This window comes from Stegostoma tigrinum, chromosome 12, assembly GCF_030684315.1.
Source record: "Stegostoma tigrinum isolate sSteTig4 chromosome 12, sSteTig4.hap1, whole genome shotgun sequence".
Classification (NCBI taxonomy): Eukaryota; Metazoa; Chordata; class Chondrichthyes; order Orectolobiformes; family Stegostomatidae; genus Stegostoma; species Stegostoma tigrinum.
In genome coordinates, this window is record NC_081365.1 from 260,119 (window position 1) to 269,903 (window position 9,785).

General features: G+C 39.7%; 1 protein-coding gene across 2 annotated transcripts in view; it reads left to right on the plus strand.

The window, feature by feature from the left end:
- Positions 1-9,785, plus strand: part of LOC125456989 (ubiquitin-associated and SH3 domain-containing protein A-like) — a 163,566-nt gene extending 153,781 nt beyond the window's left edge. For both annotated transcript variants that reach the window (XM_059650053.1, XM_059650054.1), the window contains one exon: positions 9,037-9,785. In XM_059650053.1, coding sequence (XP_059506036.1) covers positions 9,037-9,171 — 135 coding nt within the window. In that variant the 3' untranslated portion in view covers positions 9,172-9,785. The remainder of the gene's footprint in view (positions 1-9,036) is intronic.

Here is a 9,785-nt window from a genome sequence, read left to right on the forward strand (position 1 = left end):
TGCAGACTTCCCACTCCCATTTTACAGCCATTCAGATAGTAATCTGCCTTCTTGCTTTTGCTTCTGAAGTGAATCACCTTACCTTTATCCAAATTATGCTGCATCTGCCATTGACTTTCCCATTCACCCAACCTGTCCAGATCATGTCAAAGGATCTCTGCATATTCACCACAGTTCACCTTCTCACCCAACTTGGTATCATTTGCAAATTCTGAGATGTTACAAGTTGTCCCTTCATCCAAATCATTAATTTACCTTGTGAATAGCTGGGATCCCAGCACCAATCCCTGTGAAACCCCATTACTCACTGCCTGCCAATTTCAAAAGGACCGATTAATTCCTACTCTTTGTTTTTTCTCTGTCAACAAGTTTCCTATTCAACTCAAGCAGGTCAGGCAGCATCAGAGGGGCAGGAAAGTTGACATTTCGGGTCAGGACCTTTCTTCTTAAAGGTTCTTCAGGTTATTCCCAAAACATTGACTGCTCCTTTCCTCTAGATGCTGCCTGGCTTGCTGTGTTCTTCCAGCCTTCTGTTTGTCAACCTTGGATTCCAGCATCTGCAGTTTTGTTTTGTCTCTAACGATTGAGTGTAGGCGTTGGGAGGTCATGTTGCGGCGATACAGGATTTGGTTATTGAGTGCTAATGAAGGGTGTAAACTTGAAACATCAACTTTCCTGCTCCTCTCATGTTGACTGACCTGCTGAGTTCCTTCAGCTCCACATTGTGTCGACAGTATATTGGTTGGGCTACTTTTGGAATACTGCATGCAGTTCTGGTCTCCCTAATATAGGAAAGATGTTGTGAAACCTGAAAGGGTTCAGAAAAGATTTACAAAGACGTTGCCAGGGTTGGAGGGTTTGAGCTAGAAGGAGGGGCTGAATAGGCTGAGGCTATTTTCCTTGGAGTGTCAGAGGCTGAGGGGTGACCCTTATAGAAGTTTTAAAATCATGCGGGGCAGGGAGAGGGTAAATAGATTCAATCTTTTCCCAAAGGTAGGGGAGTCCAAAACTAGAAGGCACAAGTTTAAGGTGAGTGGGTAAAGATTAAAAAGGGACTTAAGGGGCAACATTTTCATGCAGATAATGATGCGTGTATGGAATGAGCTGCTGGGCAAGTGATGGATACTGATGCAATTACAACATTTAAAAGACATCTGGATAGGTAAATGATTTGCAAAGATTTAGAGGGATATGGGCCAAATGCTGAAAAATCGGACTAGACTAATTTAGGCTATCTAGTTGGCACGGACAAGTTTGGCCAAAGGGTCTGTTTCCATGCTGTATATTTCTATGACTCTATGACAAAGATCGGTGGAATAGTAGATAGTGTAGAAGATTGTCAAAGGATACAGCAGAATATAGATCAGTTACAGATATGGGCAGAGAAATGGCAGATGGAGTTCATCCAGGCAAGTCTGAGGTGCTGCATTTTGGGAGGTCAAATGTTAAGGAAAAGTATATAGTTAATGGCAGGACCCCGAATAGCATTGATGTACAGAGGGATCTTGGTGTTCAAGTCCATATCTCCCTGAAAGTGGCTATGCAAGTCGCTCAGGTGGTAAAGAATGTCATGCTTGCCTTTATTGGTTGGGGAATTGAGGACAGGAGTCAGGATGTGATGTCGCTGATTTATAAGGTTTTGGTTAGGCCACACTTAGAATATTGCATTCAATCTGGTCATTACATTACAACTTTAATGCAAGTTGTTACATATCCCAATCTAGGGAAGTTTGGAAAATCAAAACTAATGCATCTATTATCTCAGTGGTGAGTTATTTTAGTACTGCAGGATTTGGGCCATCTAATCCAGGGAACGTCTTGCTTTTAAGATAATAAAATGTGAAGCTGGATGAACACAGCAGGCCAAGCAGCATCTCAGGAGCGCAAAAGCTGACGTTTCGGGCCTAGACCCTTCATCAGAGCTCTGATCTACCATCACTATAGGGCCATGAGTTAATAATTTATCAATGCACATTACCAGGTCGAAAATAGCCTGCTCTCTGGTTGGCTCAAAAATGTGCTGTTCTAAGAAAGTGCCCTGAATACACTCTAGGAACATATGTTCCAGGACACATCATCAATCTAATTTGTTCAATTTGCATGAAAATCATAATCATTCATGATATTGCAATGCATTCTCATAAAACCCCACTTTTGTTTCCAAGTATATTAATTCCTAGGATGGCAGGACAGCACCATCTTTGAGATATGATCTGTATATTCTAGAGTTTAATAAAATGAGAGGAAATTACAAAGAACATATAAAATTCTTTCAAACAACAGAGTAGATGCAGAAAGAATGTTTCCGGGCATCTAGAACCAGGGGAAACAGTCACGGCATAAGGGGGAAAACCATTTAGGACAGAGAATGAAAGGAATTTCTTCACTTAGAAGGTATTGAATTTTGCAATTCTCTGCCTCAGAGAGCTGCAGGAACTCAGTATGTTCAAGTCAGAGACTGATAAGATTCAGTGACTGGTCATTTTGTGAGAAATGGGGTAACACAGGATATGGTGTTGAAGGTAGAATATCAGACAGGATCATGATTCGTGATGATGAAAGGTTTAAGGTGGGATTTGATCAAAATTTTAAAGTTACCAAAGTAAACAGAGGGGAATGGAGAGGTGTTTCTGTAGCTGCTGCAGTGGCAACAGGACGGTGTGTTGTCTCCCTAGCGCAAGGCTCCTGCAGGTTACTGAGCGGCTGTGGAGCACTGAGGTTGGGGGTACGGGGGAGGAGAACCAGCCAGTGGCTGTGTACAAGTTGGTACCAATGACATAGGTAAGGATAGGGATGAGGTCTGAAGACTGAATTTAGGGAGTTAGGATCCAGATTGAAAGCCAGGACCTCAAAGGTAGTAATCTCTGGGTTACTATCTGTGCCACATACTACTGAGGCTAGGAATTGGTATATAAGGGAGTTTAATGTGGCTGGGGAAGTGGTGAAAGAGAGAGGGCTTTAGATTTCTGAATAACTGGGACCATTTCTGGGGAAAGTAGAACCTGTTTTCCATCAGGACGGTCTTCACCCAAACAGTGATGGGACCAATATTACTGCAGGTAGTTTTGCTAGCTCTGTTGGGTAGACTTTAACCTAGGTTAGGAGGGGGATGGGGAGCTCTGAGTTAGCTGGAGTGGGTGACGGCTTAAGGAAAAAGTGAATCAAAATAGGAAATCAAAAGCAGGAAGCAGCTGAGCAGTGTTGCACTAAGAGAGTGGAAACCAGGTAGTGGTAGAAAAAGTGAGAATGTTTGAAAACAAAGGTTCCTCTTGTGGAGGTATTAACATTAAAAAAGGTATAAAAACTAGCATAACAGTTCACAGCATTCAAAACAAGGTAAATGAATTGACATCACAATCATTGCAAATGGGAATGATTTAGTGGCCACTACCAAAACACGGTTACAAGATGGTTACAACTGTAAGTTAAATGTCGAGGGCTATCAGGCTATTTGGAAGAACAGACAGGAGGTGGTGTCACTATGTTATTAAGTACAACATCAGGGCGGTAGTGAGACATGATATAGGTTCTGTGGAGAAAAAGGTTGAATCAATGTAGCTGGAAATTAGAATAGTAAGGGGAGAGAGTCACTGATAGGTATAGTTAATTGGGCACCAAATAATATGATGTTGGCGTGGGCAATAAACAAAGCAATAATTAATACTTGTAAAAATAGTACACCAATTATCATGAGGGATTTTAATCTACATATTGATTGGTCAAACTAAATTGGTCAAGGCAGCTTTGAGGAGGGGTTCACAGAATGTATCCGTGATAGTTTCCTCAAACAGTACATCATGGAACTGATGAGGGAGCAAGCTATCCTAGATCTGGTCCTGTGTAATAATACAAGAATAATTAATGATCTCATTGTTAGGGTTCCTCTTGGAAGGAGCAATCACAGTATGGTTGAATTTAAAATACCAAGAGGACAAGAAAGTAAAATACAGTTGCAGTGTCTTGTGCTTAAAGAAAGGAGACTAAAATGGGATGAGGAAGGAGTTGGCTGAGGTAGATCGGGAACAAAGACTATATGATCAGACAATTGAGGAACAGTGGAGGACTTTCAAAGTGATTTTTCACACTGCTCAGCAGAAGTATATACCAGTGAAAAGGAAGGACTGTAGGAAAAGGGAAGATCAGCAATGGATAACTAAGTTAGTAAAGGAAAGTATCAAATTGAAAGCTAATGTATAGAAATTGGCAAAGATTAAGGGAAACAAGTGGACTGGAAAATATTTAAGGTGAACAGAAAGCCATGCACAAACTTATAAAGAAAGCTAAAATGGATTATGAGATAAAACTAACTCAAAATATAAAAACAGAAAACACAGTTTCTACAATGACGTAAAACAAATGCATGTCTAGGGTAAATATTGTTCCTGCAGAGGATGAGAAGGGGGGAATTTAACACCGGGAAATAGCCAAGTCATTGAACAGATATTTTGTCAGTCTGCACAAAGTGGAAGACACAAACAATGTGCCAATAATTAATGACAAGGAGGTAACGGCAGGTGAGAGCCTAGAAATGCTCATTATCACCAAAGAGATAGTGTTGGGTAGGCTAATGAGGCTAAAGTTAGACAAGTTTCCTGGCCCTGATGGAATGCATCCAAGGGTAAAAAAGAGATGGTGCGGAATGTAGCAATTGCACTCATGGCAATTTGCAAAAATTCACTGGACTCTGGGACGGTTCCAGCAGATTGGAAAATAGCAGATGTAACACCATTGTTTAAAAAAGGAGGTAGACAAAATACAGATAACTAGAGGCCCATCAGCCAAACTTCTACAGCAGAGAAAATGCTTGAATCTTTAATCAAGGAAGAAATAGCAAGACATCTGTATAGAAATTGTCCCATCAGGCAGACACAGCATGGGTTCATGAAAAGCAGGACATGTTTAACTAATTTACTGTAATTCTTTGAAGACATTACAAGCACGGTGGGCAATAGGGATCTGGATTTCCAGAAGGCTTTCAACAAAGTGCCACACAAAGCTGGTGCATAAGGTTAAAGGTGTACAGTGTTACAGGTAAAGTATTAGCATGGACAGAAGATTGATTAACTAACAGAAAGCAAAGAGTGGGGCTAAATGGGTGTTTTTCTAGTTTGCGATCAGTGGCCAGTAGTGTGGCTCAGGGATCAGTGTTAGGAGTGCAAGTGATGACAGTTTACATAGATAATTTACAGCCGGGGACCAAGTGATATGTCAAGGTTCGCATGTGACACTAAGATGAGTGGTAGAGCAAAGTGTGCAGAGGATACTGAAAGCCTGCAGAGGGATATAGATAGGTTAAGCAAGTGGGCAAGGGTCTGGCAGATGGACTGCAACATTGGTAAATATGACTTCATCCATTTCAGTAGGAATAACATCAAAATGTACGATTATTAAATGGTGAATAATTGCAGCATGTTGTTGGGCAGAGGGACCTGGACATCCTTGTGCATGAGTCACAAAATGTTGGATTGCAGGTGCAGTGGGTAACTAAGAAGGAAAATGGAATATTGTCCTTCACTGCTAGAAGGATGGAGTTTAAAAACAGGGGTGAGGGGATATGCTGCAGTTTTATAGGGTGCTGGTGAGGCCACACCTGGAGTACTATGCACAGTTTTGGTCTCCTTACTTGAGGAAGGATATACTGGCATTGGAGGGGGTGCAGAAGAGGTTCACTAGGTTGATTCCAGAATTGAGAGGGTTTGTTTATGAGAAGAGATTGAGTATACTGGGACTATACTCACTGGAATTTAGAAGAATGAGGAGAGATCTTAAACATATAAAATTATAAATAGATAAGATAGAAGCAGGGTGGTCATTTCCACGGGTGGGTGAAACTAGACCTAAGGGATATAGCCTCAAAATAACAGGGAGAAAATTTAGGACTGAGCTGAGGAGGAATTTCTTTTTCCAAAGGATTGTGAATCTGTGGAATTCCCTACCCAGGGAAGCAGTTGAGGCTACTTCATTGAATGTTTTTAAGTCACAGATAGATAGATTGTTGAACAGTAAAAGAATGAAGGATGTTGGTGAGTGGGTAAGTGGATCTGAATCCATAGAATAATCAGTCATGATGTTAATGAATGGCAGAGCAAGCTCAAAAGGCCAGATGATCTACTCTTGCTCCTATTTCTTATGTTATGTTCAAACAGATGGAGTAGGCACAAAGAAACATTTTTGATCAGTGAATCTAGGACTTGGGGATACAACCTTGAAATTAGGCAATATTTCCACACAAAAAGGGTGATCAGGTTTGGAACTCTCTTTGTAAATAACAATTGATCAATTGATAATTTTGAAATTAAAATTAATGATTTTTGTTAACTGAAAGCATTAATGGGCCTAGGTCAAGATAAGCTTGAATTGTGGTTCAGACTTGTGAGGATTCAGGATCTCCTCCTATTCATGTGTTTCTATCTTCTTCTTTTGCTTTGACTGAAAAATAACATTAATCACATTTCCTTGACCCAATTATTTGTTTCCATGCTACCACTGCCCAAATGATCACACGTGCAGGTGTCAACATTTCCAACAAGCCAATTATGACACTTTGTCAAACAACTGTTGGAAGTCCATATGCAAATCAAACTACACTACCCTCAAAACTTTGCTACTTCAAACAGGATTAGTTTTTAGTAAATTCTTACTGACTTATTTATTAACCAATGATTCTTCAGTAACAATTATTTTTGTTCCAGATTACTAAGTTACATTAGTTTGACTGGTTTAATTGCAAGGTTTATCCTTTTTTGTTCAAAATGTGAAATGTTCCAATCCTTTGTCACCACCCCTATTTTTCAGGACTAGAAGATTTTGCCTATCTATGTAAATTGTTAACAATGCAGTCCCAACACTGATTTCCTTCCATGCTCCAGTAATCCAGCAATGCTAGATTAACAGCACCACAAAACCTTTCCACTTGAACATTTTAAATAACTCCAGTGTTTGTATCCTATCCAGTTCCTTTATTATCTCCCTCTTTAGTGATTCCAATTTCTTTAGTGAGGTAAAAAGTAAAGCATTCACTTTGTAACTTAACCATGCTCACCTTTCTGGAAGCTATATTTATCATATGCCCCCTTTACACCTTCCTTTGAATCTTGATAAATTTCACTAAATGAGTAAATTCATCCAATAAATAACATCTTGTACTTGAATGCTTTCATTAATGCTTTTATTTTAAATTCCAAGTCTTTCCCAAGAACCTAGTCTTGGGATTTGTACTTTGAATTTGGTAAAAGTAAGGCCAGAATTTTCCATTTTGGATTGGTCTGAAAGCGGGAGAATTTCCATGAAGTATCCATGAAGGTGAGAAAGTCCTCTTGAGCTTCTGGAAATCAGGTAGCTGATTGACCACTGGTAAACTTTCTATTGGAATTAGAACCACAGACAGGAATACCACGTGCCTGGTGCTGCCAAACAGAGAATCCACAGTTTAGGAATTCAGCAATGGCACAGCAGAGACTGTGTTTACTGTTTGAAAAACAGTGCCCGTAATCCTATAATTATTACCAACAGGAAAGCTAAGTATTACCTGGGGCATTTCTAAGGCTGGGAGGGAGCTGTGGAAAGAGATGGGCAGGTGCTGCCAGAAACAGAAGAGCAGCTGCCAACTATTACACCAACCCCTCTCTCAACGCCAGAGCTAGTTTGCTGGTTGTGCGCATATTAATGCTGATTGATGAATCCCTGAAACTGACAGCCTAGCCACACTGGTTAACCAGTTGGTTAGATCGACTATCTGATTTCTTGTCTGGAGATGAGATAATCACACAGATAAGTGGCACAGAAATAGTCACTAAGAGGGTCTTTATTGGCAATTGGACAGAAGGTTGAGATAAGGCCTTCCCATCCAAAACATTATTACAGCATCCGCAGTTCTTTTGGTTTTCATTATTAGGGCAAGGTTGAAAAGGTGGCAGTTCCTGCCTGTCACCATCCTGTCTTCCACACTTCCTGGAGGATTCACCAAGGTCTTGAATCTCTCCATTGGCATTGTTAGCACTTGGCAGATAAACAGAAATGTGTCCAAATGAAATTATTAAGTTTCTCTTAAAACAAATCAGGTGCACAAGAATTAAAAGAAACCAACCAGCAATTAGACCTCTTAGCTTTTGATACGAGTTTAAAAAGAACTTAGCAACATATACAAACCCAAGAGAAAGCAAACATACAATTAATTCCCATTCCAAAATTATACACTATCCTTGTTTTAAATGATCTCTTAGATTTATATTGTAATTGCTTAGTAAACTTATAGTAAATTAGAAAACATTAAAGTTCAAGTGTGGAGTTTTCCAACGAAATGCTGAAACAAGATGAAAGGTGTGCAAGAAGCAAGAACAAAGTCATTGGAACAGGTTTAGCTGGAATAATGTGCAAGACTGTGAATGAAGTAAGATCTTTCATTTATATTAGATTAGCTGGTTAGAGAAGATTTACCAGGAATATTTAATGGCATTTTGAACGTAAAGTGCTTTTTTCAAGAGCTTGTTATTTATGATCTGGTCTCCCCTGCAATAGGAAACATGTTGTAAAACTTGAAAGGGTTCAGTAAAGATTTACAAGGATGTTGCCAGGTTTGGAGATTTTGAGCTATAGGAAGAAGGTGAATAGGCTGGAGCTATTTTCCGTGGGGCATCAGAAGCTGCGGGATGACGTTATAGGGGTTTATAAATCATGAGAGGCATGGATAGGGTGAATGTCCAAGGTTTTTTTCACAGGGTACGGCAGTCCAAAACTAGAGAGCATAGGTTTAAGGTGAGAGGGGCAGATTTAAAAGGGATGGGGAAACTTTTTAAGAGGGTAGTACATGTATGGAATGACCTGCAAGGGGAAGTCATGGATGCTGATACAATTAGAACATTGAAAAGGCATCTGAATGGATACATGATTGGGATGGGTTTAGAGGGATATAGGCCAAAAGCTGACAAATGGGACTAAATAAATTTAAGATGTGTGATTGACATGGACAAGCTGGGCCAAAGCATCTGTTTCTATGCTGCACATCTCCATGACCCTGCAATTGCATTTTTGTTGCAGATTCCTGCTCTTGGATTGTGCTGCTGTGAAGAAGTCAAAGAAACAAAGAAGTGGCAAATGATTGAACCCCCCATCAGGACACTGACTCATGGACCCAACGCAGCTTTTAGTTGGAAAGATAGCATGCAAATTTAAGGACATTACAGTGAATGCATAATTTCTTACCATTGAATTAATCTTCACATGTAACTGCAAACAGTTTGATAACTGAAGTCTAATTTAGTTATAACTCTGAATGAGTTCGAGAAATAGAAGGAGTAGATTATTCAGGGTTGAATCTGCTTGTTCATTCACTCTGAACACTTGGTTCTACCTAGACTTGATTCTAACATCTAATTAGTCTTGAATTCACTCTATGACTGAGCATCTACAGTGTTCTGAGGTAGAGAATTCCAAGGGCTGTCAAGATCACAAATGACAAAATTATTTCTGATTTCAAACTTAAGTTATTCTTATCCTGAAATCATTTCATGAATTTGAGGTTTTAAATTGGAAGCAAAAACTTCTTGACATCTGGACCTCTCAGGTTCCTGAGAATCTTAAAGGTTTCAATGAGATCACCTTGTATTCTTCTTAACTCAAGGGAGGAGAAGTCTCTTTCACTCATCTCTCATCATAAGACAACACCATCTTCCCAAGAATTAATGTTTATATGAATGTTTACGTCCTTAGCTAAGACCACAGAATTGAGCACAAATTACTGACATAGATAGGAAGAAACAGAGTTGGTGTAATGGGTAAGTATTCAA